The sequence below is a fragment of the Rhinolophus sinicus genome, chromosome 14 (genome assembly GCF_057876585.1).
Source record: "Rhinolophus sinicus isolate RSI-liver-muscle chromosome 14, RSI-T2T, whole genome shotgun sequence".
Classification (NCBI taxonomy): Eukaryota; Metazoa; Chordata; class Mammalia; order Chiroptera; family Rhinolophidae; genus Rhinolophus; species Rhinolophus sinicus.
The window spans coordinates 11147010-11174872 of record NC_142514.1 but is presented as its reverse complement, the minus strand read 5'-3'; the positions used below and the strand labels follow the sequence as shown (position 1 = coordinate 11174872).

At 44.6% G+C, this 27863-nt stretch overlaps 1 protein-coding gene across 1 annotated transcript; it reads left to right on the top strand.

Annotated features, from left to right (window-relative positions):
• The first annotated feature begins 3586 nt into the window (after positions 1 to 3586).
• Positions 3587 to 27863, top strand: SDHB (succinate dehydrogenase complex iron sulfur subunit B). Its single transcript, XM_088790227.1, has 8 exons — positions 3587 to 3884; positions 16055 to 16182; positions 19402 to 19487; positions 22039 to 22175; positions 22696 to 22812; positions 25605 to 25706; positions 26980 to 27102; positions 27632 to 27863. Exons 1-8 carry the CDS (start codon positions 3813 to 3815, stop codon positions 27707 to 27709), a joined length of 843 nt encoding a protein of 280 aa, XP_088646353.1. The 5' UTR covers positions 3587 to 3812; the 3' UTR covers positions 27710 to 27863.

Here is a 27863-nt window from a genome sequence, read left to right as displayed (position 1 = left end):
AAGAAAATAAAGTGAATGGGCCATGTGATCAAAATGCCCATGGTCTGGGGAGACAGACATATAGATGAGTAATTGTTAAACCAGGCATTGTGTGCATTGATGACAGATACAGAGGATGTTTTAATGCGGATGGTAAAGGGGTGATTTCCTAAGGAAAGAGAAAGTTGGGACTGAATCCTAAATGATGAGGAATTGACCGTGTGGAAAAGGAGGACAGGGCACTCCAGATCTAAGACATGGAACTGAGCAAAAGCAAGGAAGGGAACACAGCGGGTTTTATCCCAGGGAAAGATGAGAGTGGAAGGGCCAGTCCTGGAAGCCTTGGAGGCTATTCTGGGAGTTGGTGATTGGTTGGATGTGGAAGGGGAAACATCAAGGACCACCAGGTTTCTGGCTTGGAGATTGGGTAGACGGTAGTGCCAATAAGAGGGGAGCTGTGAACTCCTCAGGTGATATGTGCAGTTGGGGGCAGGTGGAGTTTTAGAGACCACTGGGACACCAGATGGAGACGCTGAGGAGACAGCTGGACAAAGAAAAAGGGTCAGCCAGAGAGATGGAACAGAGCAACAGCCCACTGGTTGAAAGCAAATGAAATCCTGAATTTTAGATGAAAAGGCCCCTGACTTCCACCAGAGGGATTCATTGGGTGAGTTGGATTTTCAATCAGAGACAAATAAATTTCCCTAAATCCAACCCTCCTTAGATCTCTGGCTGCAGGTTGCCTTAAATCACAAGACCCTAGAAACAGTTCACTGTACAAATGACAGTTGATATAATACAATGCTTTTTGGTTTTAATTTTTTATTCTGGATTTGATTCCCAGCCCTTAGGGAAGAAAGAGCTCCTGAAGAAAGGTTCCCACCCAGGGTAGTCCCACCCCAGGCCTCTAAAAGGTTTATCTTTGCCTTAAGTAAGCCCTGTTCATTGTTCTTGTGCATCTAGGTTAACACACCTTTGAAATGCCAGAAGTAATCCTCTTTTTCAGATCCCCTCAGAGGTGTTACCACCCTCACAAGAGCACATAATCTTGTTAACTATCCTGTAATCCAGTCATAGAGATTTCCCCACCTTGTTTCTCCCACCTTTATGTAACCTTCCTTATGCTTCCTCCTTAATTTCAAATGTTTAAAAAGAAATGCAAAACTGTCATTTGCTGGAGCATTTGAAATGTTGCTTCCTGGCATGTAATCAATTTGGTTCAAATAAACTCTTATAAATATTCTCTACAAAAAAAAAAAAGATTCCCACCCTAGACTGCTCCACTTTGTCATTATGCAAGGACAAAACAGTCTATAAAATGGGGACAGTTATTCCAACCCAAAAGGGTGGTGACGAGGACTAAAGGAGACTGCTTATATAAACTCAATTGTACTCTGTTTCCCTGAAAATAAGACCTAGCCGGACAATCAGCTCTAATGCTCTTTTGGAACAAAAATTAATATAAGACTCGGTATATTATATTATATTATATTATATTATATTATATTATATTATATTATATTATATTATATTATATTATATTATATTATATTATATTATATTATACTACTTATATTATATAAGAACCGGTCTTATATTATAGTAAAATAAGACAGGGTCTTATATTAATTTTTGCTCCAAAAAACGCATTAGAGCTGATTGTCCGGCTAGGTCTTATTTTCGGGGAAACACGGTAAATGATGAAGTTCAGATAGACTTAAAGTATCTAGCAGACTGGTGAAAAGCAATACTTCACTAGCTAGACAAATGGAAACAAACAAACAAACAACCTTGGGTCTTATCATGAGGACACCTTGGGAAGATATGTCAGGAACAGGCCCTGAAAACCTCTAAGTCCTTCTGCAGCTGTGCCTTTCTGGAATCCCAAAGTTCAGGGCGGAGGTACAGCTGCCCAGGAATTTATTCCTCCATAAATTTGAGCTCCCCAAATCCCCATGAAGCCCAGGAACGATGTGACTGCAGGGTACATGGGCCCATTGGCACCAAGAGCCCCTCCATAAATCAAGGTCTCAATTCTGTTGGCCTGGGACTGCTTTTTCCAAGGTGACCTAGGGAAAGTAAAAGGGGAGTCACTTACCTAGGAGTGGCATCTGCCTTTGAGATGAAAGAACCCTGAAAATGTCAGGAGGACCGATTCTCTAGAAACACGTCCCTTGGAGAAAGAAGACACTCTTCCTTCATCTCAGAAGACAATTCAGCCAGGAGGAGTTAAAGGGAGAGTTACAGTGTTCCCATGATTTCAGCCAATATGGGTGGTTGGAAAAGGCCCCTTGGGGCAGAGGCGGATTCCAGTGCTGGGTCAGCCCCAGTGAAAAGTCAAGGTGACCTCAGCCCTGTCAACAGTCAACCCCCAGGCAGCCCCCCAAAGCAGCCATGGGAATCACAGAATCTTAAATCAGCTGGCCCATCATCCTGATGTCAAGGAAACTATAGGCCAGAGATGGAGACGGACTTGCCTGAGTTCATCAGCCTTGAGGGGAAGATTCAAGGTTAGACCCAGGGGACTAGGCTGTTTCTCTTGGCCTCACTACACACCTTCTTCATGAGGCCACATGGCAATGTAGCCAGGTTCCAGCCCAAGACTCCAGAAACTTAGCCCTATCCGACCAATTTGTTTGACCAATTTCTCCAGTATCATTTAAATGAGCTATCAATGTAGAAACCAAAGAATATAAAAAGGTGCCCTTGGTACATCAAAAACAAGTGGGCAGAGAAGGAAAAATATCATTCCTGAGAAACACTAGTACCTGCAAAGTAACTACCTACATAAACGCCTGAGGTGACTTAAGAGACCAAGTGACTTGGAGGACTGAGGCCACACCATTCCCAAGGTAATCAAGCCCCCGGAGTGAGACAGGCTCTGAGATGACCCATGAAAGCATCTAGAAAAAGCAAGTGAGATGACCAAAGTGAAGACTGAAAAAAAAGCAACACTCAAAACTCTCTTAGAAGACTGTTGTGGGGATTAAGCAAGACATGAATCATAACGTTTGGCATACAGTAGGCATCCAAGAAATGGTTTCTGACGCTAAGTGGCTAATTAGGCGACCAAGGGTTGGGTTCTGTTCACACCCCTGCTTTATGGAGTTTAGTGTATTGTATAATTGTCCCGTTACTTGCGTATGAGAGAGGACATTCAGTGAAGGCAATGTCTGAGCCTGGTTTAGTCACTCACTGTAGCACCCTAGCACCTGGCACATAGCAGTGCTCCATACGTATTTTTGAATGAATTGAATAAGTGGATGAATAAGTGAATTCCACCTTTGCCTGTCATCTTTGAAATCCTCCTCCATTCATGCACCAAGCCTCCCCATTCGCCCGGGAATGAGCTGTTCCTCTGGACACGGGACTCGGGACTCTCAGTGCTGAAACCCGGAGTCACAGGCAAACCGCGGTGTCTGACAAATGTCTGGCTAAAGCCACTAAGCGACAGAGCTGAGTGATACGACTGTTACATTTTCAAGAAGAAAGGGGTTAAAATCGGGACTAGACTCGGATCGGATGGCTCCGCCCCTCATGATCTTAGCCCCACCCCTTCTTACACCCTCCCTCTCTGACTCCGCCTCCTTTTGGGAAGGTCACCTTAGAAACACGGGAGGCCAACTGAGCATGCGCCGGTCCTCCGCAACTGGGCGCACTTTATCTGCCTTCCCTCCTCCCACCCGGGAAACCGGAAGCCTCTTGTCACTCGGTGGCTCCTGCGCGGCTAGCAGATTCTGGGTGGACGCCGGCTCCGCGCCGCGGTGCTCGGCGGGACGGCGGCGGAGGGCGACCTCGGGGTTAAGGGGTGGGGCTGGACTCCAGGAGCCAAAATGGCGGCGGTGGTCGGAGTCTCCTTGAGGCGACGGTTCCCGGCCACAGCCCTTGGCGGAGCCTGCCTGCAGGTGAGCTCCGGGGTCGCAGAGAGAGGGCAGGCATGAAGGTCACGGAGACGGCCTGAGGCCGAGAGGGCCGTGGAGGAGGCTGAGGGAGTACAGGTCAAGGCCTCAGGGAGGGAGAGGACCGCTACCCGCTGCGCAGTGCTCCGTTTGGCCTGTAGCATCCCTGTCGTTTTCCTTCTGCGCCTGTGAGTTGGTGAGGGCGAAGACGACGTTTAGAAATAAAAGGAAAAGAAAAAGTTCGGAGAGGGGACTTGAATTGCCCAAGGTCACGCGGCACGTGAGTGACAGGTGGAAGCAGAACTCGAGTCGGAACATGGGATCCGAGCCCTTTTTCTGTCACCTAACTGTCGCCTCTGGAAAAGACAGACCTGCAGGAGAGTGAGGGATAGGAACTGGGACGCGAGGTTACTCATCCCGGGTGCAAGATTGAGGGCTCGGGAAAGAGGGATTGGACTGGGATTGGTAAGGAAAGGGCCGGTGAATTGTTGGGGACAGGGCAGGGGAGTGGAGAAATGGAGGAAAATCCGTTCAGTCCCCTGAAGGATCTGGACCCTTTCCCTAGTTGGGGGCCGCGGGATAGACTGGGCTTCTTAATCCTTTGGCCACTACGGTCACATATATACAAATGAATATTTCCATCTGCTGACTGCGGATGGAAACTTCCAGAAAGGAAGTTTAGAAACGCAGATGTACATTTTTCTATATTTTTGTATTTTTCAAGAATGAATAATAATAGGAAATTTTTATACATAAAAATGTCATTTATATATAAAGCAGCTCAAATTGTTATTAGTAAATGCATAAAATAGTCAGAATATCATCTTTTTGTTTTTTTTGTGGATTTCTGACACATTTTGGGGGGAAAAACTTGAAATCAACACAGCAAAAGAGTTAAATCAGTGTCATCCTCTCCTGTCAGTAAAGGACGTGTAATAATACCGACCTCACAGAGTTTGGACATGGATCACATAGGTACAGAGTTCGGTATAGCTCTTATTTTTATTATTCAGTGTGCAGTGATAGGTATCCCCACACCTCTTGTATTTTCAGGAAACGACACACTTCTCATATGCATTCTGAATGGGAATATTTAGAAAGGGAAGGGAAACCGCCATTGCATACATAAGGGACTGAGAATTTACAAATCCCTTTCAAGTCTGTTTACTTATCTGGGCTCCTCAACAACTCCAGTAAGGTGGACTCCTAGAAATTTTTACCTCCTTTTTAGAGATTTGAAAACTGAGGCCTCAGAAATTGTTTACTTGCTCAAAATATCACGGCCATGAACTGGTAGATCTAGGACTTAAACCCAGTTTTTTTAACATAGTACGTGAAAAACTCCTAGCACAGATCTGGGCACGTGATAGGTGTACAAGAAGTATTAGTTCCTCTTGACTTTTGCACTCACATGAGAATATCTGTCATTTGAAGTACCTGCTCTGGCAGCATAACACAGGGCACATGGCCTGTTGTCTAATGCTACCTCTTTCCAATATGCTGTATATGAACTTGGACAAGTCATTTTACAGTCTTTATGAAAAGGGGAAATAGGGGAAGAGCACTGCCTACCAGAGCCTCAAGCTGGTGTCTTCTGAGCATTAAATTGTGAGAGCCCCACCAGTGAGAGGGAATTCTAAAGTTCAGCTCCCTCTTCCAAGAATGAACTGTGGAGAAAGCTAGTTAGTTTCAAAGGTCAGTGTTGTGATTCCAGGGGAGGCCATTGGAGGGCCTCCTGAGAGCAGACAAATAAGAGTCCCTCCCTCACCGCCTTTATAGGAATGAGCATTCATACCCACAAAAGCCACCCCCAAAAAAGTCAACAGTGAGCTTGGTGTATTACCTATGGGTAGTATGTAGGTTCCTAGGACTCTAGGACACAGTAGGATTTCTCTTCTGAATTCTTTTTATGTGTTAGTCTGCACCACTGAACCACAGCTTTGCCTGTCAATATATAATTGTATTAACTGTTGTTTGTGTTGCCTTATTCATGTAGACTATGAACTCCTTTAGGGCAAGTAGTACTTTCAGTTGTATATTTCATTGCTCCTAGCACTGGCAGGGCTTCAGCTGACTATCTGCCAATCAGAATAATACAAGAACTGAGAATGTTGCCAACATGGAAAAGCAGAAATTATTTTCTGGGCTATGCTAGCAGCTTAACCCTCCAGTTAATCTTACGAAGTAGATTTTAATATACCCTACCCCTTTACAAAAGAGGACATAGAATCAGAGAGGTTAAGTAATTTGCCAAAGTACACACAGCTAGTAAGTGGTAAAGCTTGGATTTGAACCAGTGCCACTCACATTTCAGAAATAAGCCTGTACCTTCTGCTTGACTCAGGTTCATACAGACCTCTTTGCCTTCCTCCTCTGCATTTCCACACCTTTCTCTCCTACCTCCAAATGTGTATCTGGTTTTCTAGCTCCAAGCCTGCTCCTTAAGGAAGCTTTCCTAAAGGAATAACAAGCAGCCTTCAGCATGATCCAGAATTCTCCCACCTCTTCCTCGGTTTAGTTCAGTCCAGTTGTTGATTATCTTGCTTCTTTCCTTAAATTATAAACTATGAAGTGAATCTTATCCAAGATTTCCTAGAAAGGTACACTCAGCCTTGAATACTCATTATTTTTGTAGACTGAGGTAGAAGTTCTTTTCAAGGACCTCCTCCATCGTGGTTTTGTAGTAAAGTGCTGGACAGGCAACAAAGGGGGGAAAAAACTCAAAATTTTGCCCAACTCCCTGCTTTTGCCCACATACTCTCCTTTTCTTCCTGTTGCTGGAGAATGGACAGCACTCCTTTGGCTAACCCTACACTCATACTCTACATCCCATCACTATTTAAAAATAGCTTTCTAGTAATTCTTCCCTCTCCTCTGCATTATCAGTTTGTCCTCTATCAGACCAGCCCCAGCAGCACACAAGCGTGCTGTAATTTCTCCCATCTTTAAAAAAAAAAAAAAGCCATATCCATCTATCACCCCATTTCTCATCTTTATAGAAAAACTTCACGTGAGATGTCAAAAACCCAAGGAGTTTATATAAAAAGGAGGACCAGTGTTTAGAATGGGGCTCAGTTAACATTTTCTCTCAAAACCTATTACAGTCAGGCTTTTCACCCTCGCCTCCTCCCTGAAATTGCTCATTTCAAGGTCGCCAGTGACCTTGACTTTGTTAAATCCAGTGGTCATTTCTCAAGTCTCACGATACTTCTCTCTCTGAAGCATTTGTCAGTGGTTCACTTCTTCCGCAAAACACTTTTTTCACCTGACTTCCAGGACAGCCCAATCTCCAGATTTTTCTCCTCACACACTGGCTGTGTCCTTTTACTGATTTCTCCTCATTAGTCCAAATTGTAAACATTGGGGCTCAGTTCTTAGTCCTCCTTTTTATATAAACTCCTTGGGTTTTAGATACCATTTCCCTGTATATGTTGATAACTCCTAAAGGTTTGTCCCCAGCCCAGCCCTGACCCACGATGTCCTGATTTAGATGGCTACCCAGTTACATTCTCAAAACCTCCACATAGATGCCTAATAATACATCATATTGACAAGTATGCCCCAAACCAAAATCCTGACACTCCCCCACCACACACACCAACTTCCATCTCAGTTCGTGGCTTGGGCCAAAAACTTGGATGTCATGTTTGCTCTTTGCCTCACTCTCACATTCAGTCTGAGCAAATCCTGTCAGTTCCTTCTCAGAACGTGTTCAAAAACTAACCACTTCTCCCCATTTCTATAGCTACCACCCTAGTTCTAGCCATCATCCTCTCTTAGCTGATTATTGCAGTTACTTCTCTTTTTTTGATTTGGGGGAGTTACTAGCTTCAGGTATACAAAGACAGCATAGTGATTAGACATTTATGTACCTCACAAAGTAATAACCCCAATAAGTCTATTACACATCTGGCACTGGACATAGTTGTTAGAATATTATTAACTCTGTTCCCTATGCTGTACTATATATCCCTGGACTATTTTCTTTTAATTACAGTTCACATTCAGTGTTATTTTATATTAGTTTCAGGTGTACAGTGTAGTAGTTAGACACTTACATAATTTATGAAGTGATTGCCCGAAAAGTCTAGTATCCATCTGACACTGTACATAGTTTTTATAATATTATTGACTGTGTTCTCTGTGCTGTACTTTACATCCCTGTGACTAGTTTGTAACTACCAATTTGTAGTTCTTAATTCCCTCACCTTTTTCACCCGGGTCCCCAACCACCGTCCCATCTGGCAACTCGCAGTTTGTTCTCTGTATCTATTGAGTTTGTTTCTGTTTTGTTTGTTCGTTTATTTTGTTCTTTAGATTCCACATACAAGTGAGGTCATACGGTATTTGTCTTTCTCCGTCTGACTTACTTCACTTGGCATCATACCCTGTAGGTCCACCCATGTTGTCACATGCAGTTACTTCTTACCTGGCTCCTGTTTTCATCTTTACATCTCTACAGTTCATTTTCAAAACAGAAGCGAAAGTGAGCCTTTCAAAACTTGTCTGGCTTTTTCACTCTTTTGCTCAGAACCTTCCAGTAGTTTCCCATCTTTCTCAGGGTAAAAGCAAAAATCCTTACAAGGCTACGCGACCTGGCTCTCCCCTGACTTCCTGATTTCCTGTCCTATTCCCGTCCCTCGTACCCCATTCTCAACTCCTCTGCTGCCTTGCTGCCCCTCACACACATTCCCGTCTCAAGATCTTGGTGCTCAGTGTCCCCTCTGCCTGATTTGCTCTTCCCCTGGGTGTATGTATGGCTTGCATAGTCACCTCCATCAAGTCTTTGTTCTGCTGTCACCTTTTCAGTGACGTCTTCCCTGGACACCCCACTGAGAATTGTAGAATTATAGCCAGGATCCTCACCCCCCTTCTTTTTTTCCCTCTTTTCTATTGCACTTTTCTCCCCACCTGACATACTATAGATTTTATTTGTGTGTGTCTCTGTGTAAGCTCCACGAGGGTGGGGGTGTATGTCTGTTCTGTCCTGCATCCCCAAAGCCTCGAACAGTCCCTGGGACATAGTAGCCACTCCATAATTATTTATTAAACAAGTAAGTGAATGAGTATGTTGGGGACAACTGCCACCTAAAATCTTGCTGAGTGTGTGACTAGAGTAACAACTCCTATTATTCCTCAGATCTGTTTAGGAAAAGGAATTCTTTTCTTGTACTTTTCTATTTGGATTTGCATTTTCACCACTTACGGTATAGTGGCTAAAGGTTGGGCTTTGGAGTCAAATGACCTGTGTTTGAAGCCTGGCTCTTCATTACATGATCTTAGAGAATAATAAGAATGTCCTTGCAGAGATGTTGTAAAGATTAGAGATAACTTAGTACAGTGTCTGACACATGATAAGGGCTCAGTGAACAAAAGCTATTGTTATTGCTTCTACTATGAACACCTACGTGACAAATTTGTAGATTTCTATTGTTGGAGGATTTTTTTTTTAAAGATTTTATTGGAGAAGGGGAACAGGATTTTTATTGGGGAACAGTGTGCACTTCCAGGACTTTTCTCCAAGTCAACTTGTTGTCCTTCCAGTCTTAGTTGTGGAGAGCGCAGCTCAGCTCCAGGTCCAGTTGCCGTTTCTAGTTGCAGGGGGCACAGCCCACCATCCCTTGCGGGAGTCGAACCGGCAACCTTGTGGTTGAGAGGACGTGCTCCAACCAACTGAGCCATCCGGGAGCTCAGTGGCAGCTCAGCTCAAGGTGCCGTGTTCAATTTTAGTTGCAGGGGGCGCTGCCCACCATCCCTTGCGGGAGTCGAGTAATTGAACTGGCAACCTTGTGGTTGAGAGCCTGCACTCCAACCAACAACTGAGCCATCTGGGAGGCAGCTCAGCTCAAGGTGCCGTGTTCAATCTTAGTTGCAGGGGGGCAGAGCCCACCATCCCTTGCGGGACTCGAGGGATTGAACTGGCAACCTCGTGGTTGAGAGCCCACTGGCCCATGTGGGAATTGAACCGGCAGCCTTCGGAGTTAGGAGCACGGAGCTCTAACCGCCTGAGCCACCGGGCCGGCCCAGGATATTATTATTTTTTTTTTTTTATTTTTTTTAATCACAGCTCCCATAATCCTGTGGATTAACTTTAGTGCAGCCCTCGAGATGAGCAAAGCTCCGTCACTTTTAGACCCACAATCTCCTCTGGTCGCTTGGATTCACATATCTTCTCGTTCCTGTTAGCTCCCCCTTACCCCACCAAGTGTTGTATAAAATATGTGTTTAACTCAAAAGGAATTTAGATAAATTGTGTGTTTTTAAATTAGTGGTACTAATTTGGGGACCCCAAAACTTATGTTGGGTTTTATTGCCTTATGATACTCTGCCGTTGTGCAGCCTTGCACCGCTTTTGTCTCACGTCATTCGTATAAGACTTTTTAAATGATTTCTAAATAAACCTAACCCCGTTAGGAAGCTCTGCATGGTCTGGTCTAGACCTTGGTATCTTTGTAGAGTGGATATGAAGCACACTTTTAAGTATTAGAAAGAGGTGTTAAAGTGAGGACCGATTGCAGGTAACCATGGTCGTCTTTGACAGGCCTGTGAGAGTGAGCCTGAACTTGACGGAGCCAGACGCCTATCGCCCGCTGACAATACTATTTAATCGGGCTTTAGAACCATGAAGTCATAGCTGACAGCCCAGAATCCAATTCTGTTTAAAGTCCAAGTCTTACTAATGTTTTGGTTAAAAAAAAAAAAATTTGAAGTGTATATATTTTTAAAAAGGCATTTATCCCTCTCTCCGCGCCACGTACTCTGGGAAACAGTTTGCCAGTTTCTCAAAAAACTAAACATGTAACTACCAAACAGCTCAGCAGTTATACTCTGGGCGTTTGTTCCAGAGATATATTCACACAGAAACCTGCCCACAAATGTTCCTTACAGTTTTATTCATAATAGACAAAAACTGGAAACTTCCAAGATGTCCTTCAGTGGGTGAATGGCTAAGCAAACTGTGGTCCGTCATACTATGGGCTACTACTCAGGAGTAAAAAGAAACAAGTATGGAGGTACACAGCGGCCTGGCTGGGTCTCCAGAGCGTTGTGCCGAATGGAAAAAAGCCAATCCCAAAAGCTTCCATACTAGACGATTGCATTTATATAACACTCTTGAAATGACAAAATTATAGAAATGGACACAGAGTAGTGATTGCTAGGGGTGAAGCAGTAGGCGAGGGAGGCCCGAGGGCTGTGGGCACGGCTGTAGCAACACTCGGGACCTTTGTGGTGATGGGACTGTGCTGCCACTTTATCACCATTAGGATTCTGGTGGGGATATCGTGCTGTAGTTCTGTACAATGTTACCAGGGGGAAAACTGAGTAGGTGGGATCTCAGCATTATTTCTTATAAAGTCATGTGAGTCTACAAATACTTCAAAATGAAAATTTTAATTTAAAAAAGCTACTGCAGATGTACGCAACAACATGAATGAATCTCAGAAGTATTGTGTTGCATGACAGAAACTAGATGCAAGATACACTGATTGCATTTATCTGAAATTCTATAAATTTTGCATAAATCTAGTGATAGAAAGCAGATCAGTTGCAAAGGGTAAGGAGAGGGCACTTTTTATAAAGGAGCACTAGAGAACTTTCTGGATGGAAATGTTCTCTCATGATTGTGATAGTAGTTACACCACTTACTAAACCTCACCAAATTAGTCATGTACCACATAATGTTTTGGTCAACAACGGACTGCATATACAATGGTGATCCCATAAGATTATAATGCAGCTGAATTTCCCGTGTGAAATGGAAGGATGTGTGGTTCAGGAGGAATTTGTTTTCTCTGACGGGAGCAGTATCTTGTGGGGGTGGCAGTAGATTCCCTGTCACTCACAGCACCTCAGTTCTGAGTGCACAGATGACATCCCAGTCAGCCAGCCATGGACCCGTTTCAGCACTGTCCCCCAGCACTGTGTATTCAGAGGGTGCCACCGCCCCCCCAGATCTAGCTTGACGGTCTTCAGAACACACTGCTGTAAATTCTTTGTCGAGGACCGAAGATCCTGCACAAGGACGCAGGTCCACAGGAGCTCCCTTAACACGTATGAAGTGCCGCGGCCACTTTAGTGAGAGCTCGGTGGTCGTGTGCAGCCAGCCTGTCCCTGACTTTGGAAATATTTGCAGGTTGTCCTGGTGTAAAGCACAGCTGAGTTTTATTTCTTCCACAATTCAGTGGCAGTGAGAGTCTTTTATGCTAAAGAGGGTCAACCGAACCAAAAACAAATGACCCAAGTCTAATACTGAGTCCTCAGTTCTATACCCTCTCCGTGTTAAACACCCTCTTTTTCATGAATGCACCACAAAGTTCCTTACTCTGACCGCTGCTCCAGCACGCGACAGCCCAAACCACACTGCATGACCATCCATCCCTGTGTTCCTTTCTTTCCATCTTGATTTCTTATTGCTACTGATCCTCAGGCCACCTTTCACTCCCTCCTGACAGTCACTGTTAGGTGATGGACGCCTCACCCAGCCACTTTCTCCTCGATATTTCCAATCAGCCAGCCCACAGCCCTGTTCCTGGAGCAGCGCTGACAGCTTCGATGTTCTACTTCTGACCCTGTTGGAAGGAGGTGGGGGGGGTGGGCAGAGTTTATAAAGCCTTACATGGTGTACAGTGAAGTCCGCGGCCGTCACGGTCACTCCCCACTCGCTCACTGACCACCCCCAGAGCACTTCCAGTCCTGCAGGCTCCGTTCATCCTGCGTGCCTTACACAGGTGAACCATTTTCTGTCTTTTGTACTGTACCTTTTCTATCCTTAGACATGTTTAGATAAACAAATACCATTGTGTTACAGTCGCCTGCAGTATTCAGTACAGTGACACGCTGTACCGGTTTGTAGCCTAGGTGTGCAGTAGACTGGACCACACAGCCTAGGTGTGCAGTAGACGGGACCATCCAGCAGGTGTGCAGTGGGCTGGACCATTTATGTTGTTGATGTGCACTTTGCAGTGTTCGCACGACGATGAAATCACCTAATGATGCATTTCTCAGAACGTACCCCATCATTATTAAGTGGTGCGTGACTGTATACACTTAAAATTGGTGAATTTTATTGTAATGAATTAAATCTCACCAAAACAAAAACAAAAAAGATTGGGGGGGGGGGGCACTAAGCAAGTAAAATGATCCTGGAGCTAATACCTTCATGAATCTTTTCACCTCCTACACTTCCTCTTAAATACCACAAGGTGGCGATAGCCAAATGTCCCTGTCATTTTACAAAATGGAGTTCATAGTGGAAAATGTTCGTTTGTAAAACGACTTTCCTTTTATTAATGATCTCAGCCACCTTGGTGATAAAGTAGACTACAGTTTTCATCTTCACCTTAGCTTTCATGTTCTTCATATATTTTCTTTCATACTGAGAGCTGATATATTTTCTGCTTCACTTAATTTGGGGTGATTTTGCCAACAAGTGACAAACACCATTGCATTTCTTGCAATTACTCAGTTAACCTTCAGAGTTTTTACTCTCTTTAACAGTTTACAAGAGAATTAGCTAGCCTGGAATATAGTCTGAATTTTTCTATATACAAATTGAGTGCTCACCTTATAATTGCTATTCGGACTGACAGGATCCTCCCCTCCCGATCACCATAGTATTGATAGAAGCTCAGCAGGACGTCGCTTGGTCTCTGCCGTGTTTGCTCTGCCTAAATGGAAAAGGGCTGCAAGGACTAGCAAATGGGAACGGCTTAGCTGTTGACTTAGCATTCTAAGTACATGCCACATGCAGGCGTGTTTTTGTTGTATTTGTTAATGGCTTGATATGGGTTGCATTGTTCAGCCTTGTGAGGTAGACTTAAAATAAATCACATTTCTAGTTTAAATGCTCAGTGTTTGTGCTTTTTGCTTCGATCTTTCCTAACCATGGGGAACTGCTGTATGGAAAGGCCTGGATCAGGTATTACTGGGAGATGTAAAATATAAGCTGTTGCACACTGATGGTTCATTTCATGTGTCATGCGGCCATGGGGCACCCAGATAGTCGGTCAGACGTTATTCTGGGTGTTTCTGTGAGAGTGTTTTGGATGAGTTTAACATTTACATTAGTAAACAGATTACATTAGTAAACAGATTGCTCTCCCTAACTGGGTGAGCCTTACCCAGTCAGGTGAAGGGCAGACTAGAAGAAAAGGCTGGCCCTCCTCCAAATAAGAGGGAATTCCTCCTGCCTGACTGCTTTCAAACTGGGACGTCAGTTTTTATCCTGCCTCTGGACTCTGAAACATCAGCTCTTCCTGGGCCTTGAGCCTCCTGGTCTTTGGACTGGACCTGCGTCATCGGCTCTCCTGTGCACAGACCTTCAGGCTTGGACGTCGATGGCTCGTCTTGGTGCCCTGCTTGCCAAGTGAGATCCTGGGGCTCGTTCTCCTCCATAATCACATGAACCAATTCCTTATTATAAATGTCCTTTTCATATGTGTGTGCACATAGTTATTCATGTATATGTACACACTGTTGGTTCTGTTTCTCTGGGCAACTCTGCCGAATAAATATGCCCTCAAGGAGTTTAGCACCAAGAAGAGACTGAGAATGTCCACAACTAAGTGGGACAATGCCATGTTTAGGAACATGGGTTATGGAGCCAGACAGACAGACCTGGATTCCAGTTCTGGCTCCACTCATCAGCTCTGGAATCATGGGCCCGTCACTGTATCTCTGAGCCTTTTTTTTTCCTCTTTAAAATGCAGCTTCAGTGCAGTCATTCATACAAAGTATTTAATACAGTACCTGGCAATAATAAATAGTGGTTTTAAAAATGAATATGAATTTAAATATAAAACTTTGAGCAACAGCACCCTTTTTGCAAATATGTTCTTTCTTGGTGTAAGCTGTCCTGGTTGAAGGAGGGAGGGGAGTCAGAGCCCCACCCTCTTGACCTGACTCACGGCAGCCCCTGAGATGGCACCCCAGGATTCCTTGGCTCACTGTGAAACCCACTGACAGAGACTGTAAGTGACCAGGAGGTGTAATAGAATCATCACAGAGAGCAGGACTCAGCTGTTTGTTATTTATTTTGTTTTAAGGTGCAATATTGTTTATCTGCTTTCCTGGGGTAGTGCTATGGACTGAACATGTTCCCCCCAAGTTCCCAGGTGTATGTCCTAATCCCCAGTATGATGGGGCCTCTGAAAGAGAATCAGGGTTAGATTAGGTCGTGAGGGTGGGGCTCTTATGATGGAGTTAATGCCCTTATAAAGAAAAGAGACATGGGATCGCTCTCTCCGCCACGTGAGGATACGGCAAGAAGTTGGCTGTGGACAAACCAAGAAGAGAATCCTTACCAGACATGAAATCTGCCAACTCCTTGAACTTCGTAGCCTCCAGAACTATGAGAAATAAATGTCGCTTAAGCCACCCAGTCTTCCATGTTTTGTTACAGCAGTCCAAACTGACCGACTATGACAACTAATCTGAAAACACCAGCATCTCATTTTGGCAACTGCAATAGCTTTCTAATTGGTTTCCCCAGATGTCATCTGACAATTCTCCCTTTGTAACCAGTGATAATTCTTCTCAAAAATAAAAACGATTATGTCACCCACCTGATAAAAAATTTTTGTTAGCCTCTCATTGCTCTTAGGATAAAATCAAAACTTAGACGTCTTTCCTGATTTCCCTACATCTGCTACTCCATCCTTTCCCCTGTCACTCTGCCTCATACTGGGTTTCTCAGCTCTTCAGAGGCTCTGTGCTCTCCCCCAGCTAGGCCTCTACACGTGTTCCCTCAGGTTAAATACCTCTTCTCCTTTTCCTTAATCTCTATTCATCACGTTCAACTTAAATACCATTTATGGGGCTGCCCTGATTTCTTGCATTAGTATAATTCTGCTGTATTCTCCTAGAGCACCTGCTGTATTCTTCCCTCTACACTTTGCTGTAAATATTTCATTCCTCTCTTGGCTCAGTACAGAGTAGATTCTATGAGGGTGAAGGCTTTGTCTGTTTTATTAAGTGTCATTTCACCAGCCCCAGCACCATGTCTGGAATATGTTAGATGCTTCATATTTGTTTCTTGGATATTGGATGACTGCCTTTCTCAAGAAGACCGTGTGTCAGTAATATGTCGATTTGTAGCCAGTATTGCGGTTAAATAGAAGGATTTAGCTTGCATTTTAAATAATTTTTTTTCTTCTTGTGAACTTTGTAAATTTCAGGCCTGCCGAGGGGCCCAGACAGCTGCAGCCGCAGCTCCCCGAATCAAGAAATTTGCCATCTACCGATGGGACCCAGACAAGACTGGAGATAAACCTCATATGCAAACTTATGAGATTGATTTGAATAAGTGAGTATCTCTGTGAAAGATATTTGATAAGTAAAGGTGAGCGCCTCGTCTGATTCAGGGGCATGCTTTCCACATCGTTGGAAGATTTAAAAACACTCATCCAGTAACTCTGGAATTTATCATCTCTTTTTAAAACAAGAATGAGGTAGGTACCTGATTCAGCGAGATAATACCAAAAAAAAAAAAATTTTTGTAAAATATCTTTTATTCCCCTAAATCAAAGTATGACAAATTTCTAGGAATAATGGTAGAGTTAGCTTTATGCATAACATTTGAAGTCATTTAACACATCATCAGTGTAAATAGCTGAATGCTTTTGTGTTAATTTTTGTGTATCTGGACGTATGTATTCTATAATAATGATAAACACCGTAAACATGGATGAAATCGTGATAAGGCAAAATAGGGATGTAGTTAAAATATTAAAAACTATCTGTACCTATGTTTTAGTTTTATATTTATATCATAACAAATAACCACAAACTTAGTGGCTTAAAACAACGCAGATATATTTATTCTCTTATAGTTCTGTCGGTTGTAAATCTAGTAAAGGTCTCTTCAGACTAAAATCAAGATGTCAGCAGGCTGCGTTCCTTTCTGGAGACCAAGGGAGATCCCTTTTCTGTTCTTCGGGCTGTTGGCAGAACTCAGTTCCTCGTGGCTGTAAGACCCAGGTGCTTATTTTTTTGTTAGCTATGAGCCGAGGGCCATTCCCAGCTTTTAGAGCCGCCGTGTCCCTAGGCTGGGAGTTCCCATCTTCAGAGCAGCAGCAGCAGGTGGAGTCCTTCACATCACATCTCTTTGAAACTACTCTTCCTCCACCATCTTCACTTGTAAGGATCTCCAGGTGGCCAAAGGGGATAAGACCTATAGGGTCATCTTTTGTTATAAATAACATTTTAGTTTTGTTCCCAGTTCCTGAAATAGCTCCAGATAAATAATAAAGGAGGTGAAATGGGTATCTTTTGTTACTCATAACAAGCCCCTCTCACCCACACCAGAGTTGATGTTAATGAGGTGATTTTCAGAGAGCCCCTCCAGAACCACGGAATGGGGACTGGTTGCTAGAGGAAGCAACCCTGTTACCCCTGATATCCTGGGAAGAGTGAGAGGCTAGAGGTTGAATCACTTACCAATGGCCAATGATGTCATCAATTGTGCTTATGTGATGAAGCCTCCGGAAAAAAATCCCTGAAGTGTGGGGTTCACAGAGCTTGGGTCAGTAAATTCACGGAGGTGCTAGGAGGATGGCCTGCCCGGAGAGGGCATGGCAGCTCTGCTCCCCATCCTGCATACTTGGCCCTGTGCATCTCTTCCAGGTGGCTGCTCCTGAGTTGCATCCTTTTATAATTAACCAGGAGTCTAGTACGCAAACTGTTTTTCTGAATTCTGTGAGCCACTGTAGCAAATAACCAAGCCCAAGGAGGGGCCGTGAGAACCTCCCATTTATCGCCAGTTGGTCAGAAGCACAGGTGACAACCTGGACTTGTAGTTGGCATCTGAGGGGAGAGCTGGGTAGTCTTGTGGGACAGTCCTTAACCTCTGGCATCTGATGCTACCTCCGGGTAGATAGCATCAGAATTGAGTTACATTGTGGGACACCCAGCTGGTGTGCAGAATGGCTTAGTATGGGGAAAACACCCACATATTTGCTGACCAGAGTGTCAGAAGTGAAGTATTGGGTGTATTACAAGATAATAGGCCCAGATCTTTTTAAAAAAATTCCCAGGACCTCAGTAAACTGATAAAGAACATGGACAGACTGAGTCTATAAAATTAGTCCACTAGAATGAACGCTCTCTGCGGGGAGGAACTTTCATCTGTGTTGTTCTCTGGTGTATCTCCAGCACCTAGAACGGAACCTAACATGAAGAAGACTTGCAATAAGTAAGTGGTGAGTGAAGAAAAATTAATGAATTTATGACAAATACTCAACCACTGTAGTATTCAAAGATGTCAAATTAAGACGCTAACGATAATAACATTTCTCCATTCTCAGAATCACAGAGGTTTTTAAAGGTCCCGTTTCCCAGTGTTAGCAAAGGTACAGAGCAAAGGGTGTTTGCATTTTGCTGATAGAAATGCAGATAATGCAAACACAGTAACCTTATTGTGGTGATCATTTCACAGTGTGTGCATGTATCAGATTATCATGTCATACACCTTAAATGTACACGATGTTATTTGTAGATTTTACCTCTATAAAGCTGGGGGGGGAAGAAATACAGAGAACACTAAAGGATATTTGTGGAGGGGTCATTTTTTAAAAAATCCCATGCATAGAAAAATACTGAGGGATGGGAGCGGCAACCAGGAAATAGATCTGTTGAGCACGGATCTGTGTGCCGGGTACAATGAAAATCACATGTTTTCATGTAATCTTCATAATAATCCTGTGGTACAAATATTAACTCCATTTTACAGATAAAGAAACTGAGGCTCAGAGAGAATAAGCCATTGCCATAGAGTCACGGCCTCTGCATGAGGACAATCATAGTTTAAACATAGGGGGCAGACCCTCCTCCAACTAGTTCATGTCCCGATGTCCTCTCACCTGCGACAGTCCTGTGAGACATAGGCGTGCTTTATACGTGGGAAACGGATGAAGTGATTTGCCTGTAACCTAGTGAGCATCCAGGTCAGGATGCAGACCAGGCTCTCGATGCCGGGCCTGCACTCTAGGTGCCGCGCCCAGGGCTGCTGCCCTGCCGTCACGTCACTGCGCCCACGTGCGTGGAACACCCGGTGCTGCGGATTAGGGCACTGTGGTTGATTCACTTTGTTTGATCCTCTGTACCCCATTTTCTGTCATGGTTAAGCATTATTATTATTATTAACTAGACATTTCAAGCTACTTACTGTCTGGATCCTAAAATTTGAAATAAACTATTTGGGAAAGCTTTGCAGGGAGCTTTAGAGGAAAAAACAAAATCTGCCAGTATATGGAAGTTGTTTCCTAACCTAAACGCTTCTTTAGCTTTCCACTTCCTAGAAATGTATGTTCAGTGTGGTCATCGAAACAGAACTCGGCAATAATGTGCAAAATTAGAACTATGGGCGAAATTCTGAATGTGGCCTGAGAAGGCCAAATGGGTAAGAGCAGCTAACTTGTAACGTAGGCCGATGTCTTATCATTTTATGCTAAAAGTGTGGGGAGATGGAACGTCACATAAATACGACTGGGATTTTCTTGCTGTTGTTGTGTTTGGTTTTGGCTAGATGTGGTCCTATGGTGTTGGATGCTTTAATCAAGATTAAGAATGAAATGGATTCTACCTTGACCTTCCGAAGATCGTGCAGAGAAGGTAAGCGTTTCCTTCCCTGTCAGGTTCCAGACACTTATATTCTGGTTCCAAAAGAGGTGTGGGCTGGCCCAAACTGACAGAAATACCTAGAGAGCAGCTGCAGTGCTCTCCCGGGTGACCTTGCTGTCCACTGCACTTCCTTTTCTTGTCGGACGTTTGAACTGTGGTACGAGGTCTAGTGTCTGAGTTTACTTCCCTTTCGGAGCTTTCTGTCACGTGGTTGCTGCATCTGGCGGTCCCTGAGAGCTGCTGCTCCCCTCGAGCACTAGCTCAGGTGCCTAGCTGGCCACCTCTGCACTGCTGAGCTCATATATTAGGGGGCAGGTGGAGAGGGGCTGGCTGGTGCTTCTGCACACTTAACATTTGTCCACCAGGAGGCATATGTGTCCACCTCCAGCTCCCAGCATCATGTGTGCGGAGAGCAGGTACTCAGTAGGAATGTTCTGGATGGGAACAGCGTTTCCCAGTGTCGTCCTGGTGCCACATGAGCAGATATCAGGCAGTGTGCGAACCAACATCTTTTACTTTAATAGCCATTGATGGAGCATTTTCTCAGTCTGTTGAGACTTTGCTTCCCGGCAATTGTCATCAATTTGGCTCAAATAAACTCTTATAAGCTTTCTCTTAGGCTGGATGTTTTTCGTCGACATAAATCATCTGATGTAGGGGGTTAAAAAAAAAATAGCCATGTATGTATTTTACATACTAGGAAAAATATAATTACTGATAGTGTAATAGTGATATAAATGGTTTTCTAATATGAATGTCAGTAAAAATGATTGATTTCAAGAAAACCCCTAAATAATCATTCAAGTGGTACTCAAACGTGGCAAAAACTACACGGGTGCTGTGAAGGCGACTGGCCCTGATGGCCGTGGAGCACGTGTGTGTGCTGGGCTCCATTCAGTGCACGTTACGTGAAATAGACAGGTGCAGTTATTATTTACACTCAGTGTACAGATGAGGAAACTGAGGCCCAGGGAGGCTGAGGGACTTCTCAAAGGACACAAAGATGGTGAGTTGGAGTCAGCCAGAGTTGTTAGATTCCAGAACTGCACTCAGCAGTGCAGTCTGGTCGGGCTTGGAAAACGTGGGATAAAACCAAAACAGCGTACTTGGGCCAAGACCAAGGACGGGGGTTGAACTTTTCTTCCTAAAATAACCTCCCATAAAAGGAGAAGTCACTACAGATATCGGCCCATCGCTTTTTCTCTTCGTTCTGCTGTGTATGTCAAGCATTTAAAGTCCTTTTCCTAAGACATCTGTTTTGATTCAGCTAATCTTACAGGATTGGATTTAATGTAGCAAATGCTGACAGATATTATGATGGTTTGGCTGAGTCCTGCTGTTCAGGGAACATTCTGCTGTAATTAAACACCCAACTTCCCCACAGAAATCCTGGCAACACAGGAAATATAGATGCTTTTTAGTAACCTTTCCCCATAAGAGTCTTTCAGAGCCAAGAATATAAGGTGGGGCCCATCTGGATTAAAATATATGAGGCAGAATGATATTAACTGCCACCCCTTTTTGTTCCCTTACTAAGAGAATTTCCAGGAGAGTCTTTTTAAGAGAAGGTTCACTGAATTTATTTTTTTAATTGTATACCATTTATAAGAGTTCACTGCCCTGGTTGAATACCAAGCATACATAAATATATTGATAACATTCAATCTCTTGAGGAACTTTGGGAGTATTTGCTTAAGACAGATCTTTGTGTTCTCTTGTACTCTTATTAAGATTTACAGGAGAGGGAGAGGGTAGAGTCTTATAAAAGTGAAAACCCCATGCAAGTTTCACAAGTAACCACATTCCTCTGGCCTGGTGACCTTCAAACACCAGCTTCAGAGAAGTGGCACCAGAGGTTGAAATTGCATAGTCATTTTTAAACTCTGAAATACCTAGGATATTTCCACATGCAGGAAATGAGTCCAGGCTAAGAAAATTCTCATTTCAGGGCACCTTATTTTTGCTTGCTTTGCTTTGCTTTGCTTTGGTTTCACATTAGTTCATTCTTCTCCTTGGAGAGTCAGCCCTCAGGCAGCTTTTGTGGGTTTCATATCCCCAGGGCAACTTGCTACTTGTTTTGTGGAGACAATAGAATAAGAGCTACCTCTGGATAATCTGTACCCAGGCCTCAGCCCTAAGATGACCAAAACAGTGTTGATTTGCTTTTGGGTGGTGTATCTGTTAGAGTTTGAGTTCAGATAACAGTGACTGAAAAAATACAAATAAAAGAAACAGGCTGATTTTTCTCTCAAAATACACGAAGGGTGGAGGTAGGACTGGTGTGTTGGGAACTCCGTGATGCCAGCAGCATCCAGTGCCATCCAACGTCAAGGTTGCCTCAGGGGCACAAAATGGTGTTTGCAACTACAACAGTTAGATCTATATTCTAGGCAGGAAGAAAAGGCAGCAGGTACCTCTGCCACATGTATTGCCTGTCAGCGCTGCTCCTGATGGTAGAGAAACAACCATCCAGAAAAAAGAATGTGAAGCTGGATGGCTGTGAATGTGGCTAAGGGAGTGTGACATGTCTTTCCTCCCGCAGGTATCTGTGGCTCCTGTGCAATGAACATCAATGGAGGCAACACTCTAGCTTGCACCCGGAGGATTGACACCAACCTCAACAAAGTGTCCAAAATCTACCCTCTGCCTCATATGTATGTGATAAAGGATCTTGTTCCTGTGAGTTTCTGCATCTCCCTCCCCCCTTATTTCATTTGCCTGGGGAAAGGTGTGTGCGTGCAGTGCTGTCAATTCTGTAGGGCAGGCTTTTCTCCTGAGTTTAATTATGCAGTTTGAATGTTGGAAGATAAACACGCCTGGAAGATCCTCCAGCAGCTCATTTGGTGAAGACTGGGAATAATGGCACAGAATTACAGAGTTGGAACAATCCCAGAAATGAAGAATGTGGCCATAACTACAGAGAATTCATGTGGAAAATACCAATTTGGAAAGCAACAGTTGTTACGCTTTTACTTTAATTTCCTCCTCCCTGTACCTGACCACCTTCACTGACCGGGTGTCTTCAAGGGCAAAGGGGGTTGGGAGGCTTCCCAAGGAGGTGAAGCAGAGATTTCCTACCCACACGTAACACTGTGACCATTTCCCCTTTCAGAATCTCTGCACATACCAAGAAATAGGGCGGAGAAGAAAGCTGAGGGGTGAAGGGGGAATCTGACCCTTTTCTTTCTCTTTTCCTCAGGATTTGAGCAACTTCTATGCTCAGTACAAATCCATTGAGCCTTATTTGAAGAAAAAGGATGAATCCCAGGAAGGCAAGCAGCAGTATCTGCAGTCCATAGAAGATCGGGAGAAACTGGTCATTACCCCCCATTGATTGTCTTGATTTGAGGGATTTTGTTGCGTAGATGTTTGCGGGGAAGTGTGGGTTGAAGAGGTGGGGGGGGGGGGGTAGCAGCATGAGGTAATGCAGACCATGTAGTGTGTTCTGGAAAGGAACTTCAAAAGCATCTGTCCAAGGGTGAGACACCCATCCTCTGAGGGCCGGGGGGTCGTGTGAACACACGAAGGGCCCAGAGTAGACCAAGGAGCTGGAGTGCCCACGCCCTGGGGCAGTGGCTACCAGGTTGTCTTTTTCTAAGGAAACCCGTGTGCGAATCGCCCCGTCGGTGTAAGTTGACAGCTAAATCGGCGGTGCTCTTTAACGCTGTGGGCAGATAAAACCCACTGGCCGTTCACGGTCCTGCTGCCACCGCCCTGTTTTGTAGATGGATGGGAGCTAAAATAGTTAACAGGAAATCTGGGACTAGAACCGAAATGATATTTCCTAACACCACGCGTCTGGTGACTGCTTCTCACTCTCTTAGAGTTGCAGCTCCTGTGTACAGGCTAGGAAGTCTTTGAAAGTGAAGGAGTTCTTCTCAAGTGTTTGGTCACCTTCTCTTGTACACCTTTTACCTCCTCTGAGAAGTCTCTGGGTTACACGCTCACCCCTTACACTCTTAGTGTCCCTGTGGAGAAGAAGCGGGAAGGGGACCAAATGGAGATGGGTCCCAACAGCAGGACTGCACGAGGCCCAGGAAGTGCTCTGTGGGACGGTCACGGCTTCATGCGTGCCTCCAACACAGCCTGTCTCCTAAGGGAGCAGGGACATTCCAGTCCACGGGCAGATTGAGTACGGGGAGCGGCAGTGTCTTACTCCTTTCTGGATCGTGTTATGTCATCAGTAATTAGTTGTGTCAATGAATAAATGAATTCTGCCTTTTAGGTCTGGGGAATAGTTAGCCCTCTCTTCTTCCCCATAAAACATTAAGAAAGGAGAGTCCTTGTAAGAATGCCTGGCTCATATGGAGATCATGAGGGTCAACACATGATGTTGTGAGAGCAGCTGACTCCTCTTTCAAGAGTTTCTTGTTCTCAGGACATAGCTCTGCCCCCCATTTCTAACTCCCAGGGAGCCTGTCACATCCCAGGGCCCAGGTTGAAACTGGCCACTCCTGCCCAACTCATCATCTCACATTCCTCAGGTAGCTCGTAGCTAGTAAGCATCTCCTTGATACGGTATTAGGGAATGAAGGGTTCCCTGAGCCTGCTTTCTTTTCTCAGAAATCATAATGTACCTATTTAAATACCAAACATCTGTTTGTTTAGTATTTTTCACTTCCTTAAATTAATATGCTGAACATAACTTTTTTCATGGTTTTAAAAGCCATAATGCTCATTGTAGATAATTGGAAAATACAGAGAACGAATTTTTAAATAATCGAAGATTCTACCACCCAAAGATAACTTCTGTTGACAACTACCTTTGTTTTTCTTTTGTATATTACATCTTCATGTAGCCAGGATCAACATGGAAAGATGCTTTTGTATCGCTTTTTCTCAATTATGTTATTGTGAGCATTTTTCCATGAGTGTTCTTGAAAATTCTTCCTAAGCGTTAGCTTCCACTTGGCTTCTTACGACTGCAGGTGTAGGTCCTATGCATGAGCTAACAACCATTCCCACTGCTGTGGAACAGTGCGATTATTTCCCGTTCTTGACTGTTACAGGTAAGGCTAGATAAGCATCTTTATCCTTCAAGTTCCATCCAAAGAATTCTAATTAATTTCTTGTTACAGATTTTCCTACAAGTGAACTAAAGAATCTAACTATCGTCAAGGCTCTGCAGTCCTCTTCCCTTACTCTTTCTAGACCAATGGGCCCAGTTTGCACTCCTAGCAGCAGCCTCAGTAGTACATAGCTTATGTGGAAGACTCATGGTTACAATCATCACCAAAACTGCTGCCTCTTCAGATGTCAGCGCATCCTTCTGTTTTGCTGCTTTTAATCAGTTTCTGTTTTGCTGCTTTTAATCAGTTTCTGTTTTGCTGCTTTTAATCAGTTTCTGTTTTGCTGCTTTTAATCAGTTTCTGTTTTGCTGCTTTTAATCAGTTTCTGTTGTTCCCCAAATCTGGAAGTCCAGTTTGATAGAACTGGTTGGGCAGATAATGTCAGAGTTGCAGGTGTTAAGGAGCAGGGATTTCAGAGTCAGACCCCCTGGGGTCCCATCGCAGCTGTGCTACTTGCCACTGTGTGACCCTGGGCAAGTGACCTAACCTCTGTGAGCATCAGTTCCGTACCTGTAAAATGGGACCCTGATAGTACTCGCCCATAGGATTATTGTGATAACCAAATGAGGTTCAGTCCGTAAAGCACATGGTGTTCCACGCAGGTCGGCTGTTATTAGGGTGATGCTGATGTTCCCATCGAAAGCGTAAGGTCTCCTCTGCTGGGCCAGGCCGAAGCTGGTGCAACTGCCAGGTGCCTCAGCGCCCAGGGCCTTTGAGTTTCTCTCTGACTGTGTTCTAGGTGGTAAGGTTTCTTCATGGTCTTTTTTGTTTCCTTTGTTTTTGTCTTAGATAGGCGGGGGTATTGATTAAAGAATAAGTACATTGTGCTTGGACTTAAGAATGCTGCACTTTCACCAGCAAATGTTTCTTTTTCAATTCTAAGGTCTTTTTTATGAATCTGGTAAATCTCGGCAAATTACTGCTAGGATTTCACCAAGAAAACATACCTGCCAGTTGGCATTTCGTTCATGCACGGACCCCAGACATCACATTTAGTCAGCTAAGGATGTGACGGGTCCTTTCTTTTCTCCCCACCCAGGATGGCCTGTATGAGTGCATTCTTTGTGCCTGCTGCAGCACCAGCTGCCCCAGCTACTGGTGGAATGGAGACAAATACTTGGGGCCTGCGGTTCTTATGCAGGTAAGCTGCTCCGTAAGTGCTTTAAGAGAAGTTTAAACTCAAGCATCCAGGAATCCCAGAGGACAATATGTTGTTGGACACCAGACATTCAGGGGGTGATGGCTTCCTTCATTGGCATTCATTACAAACAGGGTAATCGGTTGCGTTGTCTTCACTTGGCTTTCAGTAAATCTAGGGCTTCATCTGCAAAAGGCCTTCATTGCAGTGTGGTGAGGGTAACGCCCGGGGTGGTGGCATGCTGGTTGGCAAACCATGCCTTGCAGATGTTTAAAATGTGTTTCCTGTGCAGCTGGTTCTTACCTATCCACTTGCCTGCTTCCCCCAGACTGCCTCTGTCATGGCTCCCCATCTCCCTCTCACAGGGATTTTGAAGGTGCGAGCAGGGGAGAGAGAAGTGTTGTTGAGGGGCGACTACCCAGCTAGCTGTCAGGTTGGAAATTGTTTCCAGGCTGATGGAAATCGGGAGAACTGCGTTTAGGGATTGCAGAGAAAGTAGTATTGCTTTTCGTTTCCTTTCACTCTATGAAAGTCACTGTCTTTGTTCCCGGAAAAGTTATACATTGTAGATTATGGTCAGTGTTTTTCACAGACTCTTGAGCAACTCGAAACAACTTGTCATTTTCCCACAAAAAGAGAAATGATGTGGTTGTGTGACAATTGAGCAGTATTGATTCCAGCCATGGTCGAGATTGAATAATGAGGTACATTCAAAGCTGGCACTTGAACCAGGAGCCTGAGTTGGTGGGAGACATGGAAGTTCTCTCAGTAACGCTCCCAGAGCAGGCCCTGTGGTCAGGAGGTTAGTCAGTTTTCAGCGGGCTGGTCGCAGGCTTCTGGGACGGGTGTACTAATATAAAGGCTCAGTAAGTGGAGCAAATATTATCTCTAGTCACGTCTGTGAGGTCATCAGTTTACTCAGAGACAGTGGGTAGGTGCCGGGAAGACAGATAAAGAGTCATATGACACAGTCCCTGCCTCCACTAACTCATAATCTGGGTAGGAAGCTAATGAGCAACTTGAAATAATTAGAAGATGACGCCTGATTGTGTTTAATGAAGCACCAGGTGCAGTGTAGTTCAGAGGTTCATGGGAGCCATTAATCAAGAGAGTTGGGCGCCTTTCCTTGGAAGACGGCCAGAACTAAAGGGTATGGAGACAAGGCAGCGGACCCGAGAGAACCCCCTTTCTTCTGTGCGCCCGGAGCTGGGGTGCACCAGAGGGCTGCTCTGGCCGGTCAACATGACAGCTCAGCCCATCCGTCCCCATTTCCCAGGCCTATCGCTGGATGATCGACTCCAGAGACGAGTTCACAGAGGAGCGCCTGGCCAAGCTGCAGGACCCGTTCTCTCTGTACCGCTGCCACACCATCATGAACTGCACACGGACCTGTCCCAAGGTACGCGGGGCCCGCGGCCCTCAGCTCTGCCTCAGAACTGAAGTGTCAGGAGTGGCGTGTGCTCATGAAGAGGCAGCCGGCAAAGAGCAAACTTGCGTTGGAGGTGGGGAGGAACCAGTTTCCTCCGCACGCCTCTGAGAGCTTGTGTGTGCTGATTTCTGCTGATGACGTAGTGAGAGTGGTACTTCCTGTGTGACACCGTTAGGGATGCCTGGCTGATTTGGACACCAGCTGTAGTCAGTGGAAGAGACGCTCGGCCCTGGGCTTGTTGGCCTGCTACGGTGAGCCACAGCAGCAGGAAGAAAACAAGACAGGGCTCTTGCCAGAGAGAACCGACCGTTTTTAAATGTCTGAAAGTAGACATGGAAGGGAGCTCTTCACCCAAGCCCCTGGGTTTTAGAGGACCTGATTTGCATTCACTCTGCTTTGACACTGTACCAGCTGGGGGAGGAGTTTCACCCAAGGTCATGGGCTTCTTCCATTCAATCTCACCTATCATTTGCTATTGATTCTGTTCTCTTTTTTCAAGGGGCTGAATCCAGGCAAAGCTATTGCTGAAATCAAGAAAATGATGGCAACCTACAAGGAGAAGAAAGCTTCAGCTTAACTGTTCTCACGCTAAACGTGACTCATAATCAGCTCAGCTGAACATAATTTATATCTAATTTGAGTTCCTTCAAAGTTCTTGATTTTCCATGAATACAGCATGTATAATAAAACTTAAGAAATAAATAAATGTTATTCTACTTTATTAACAAAAA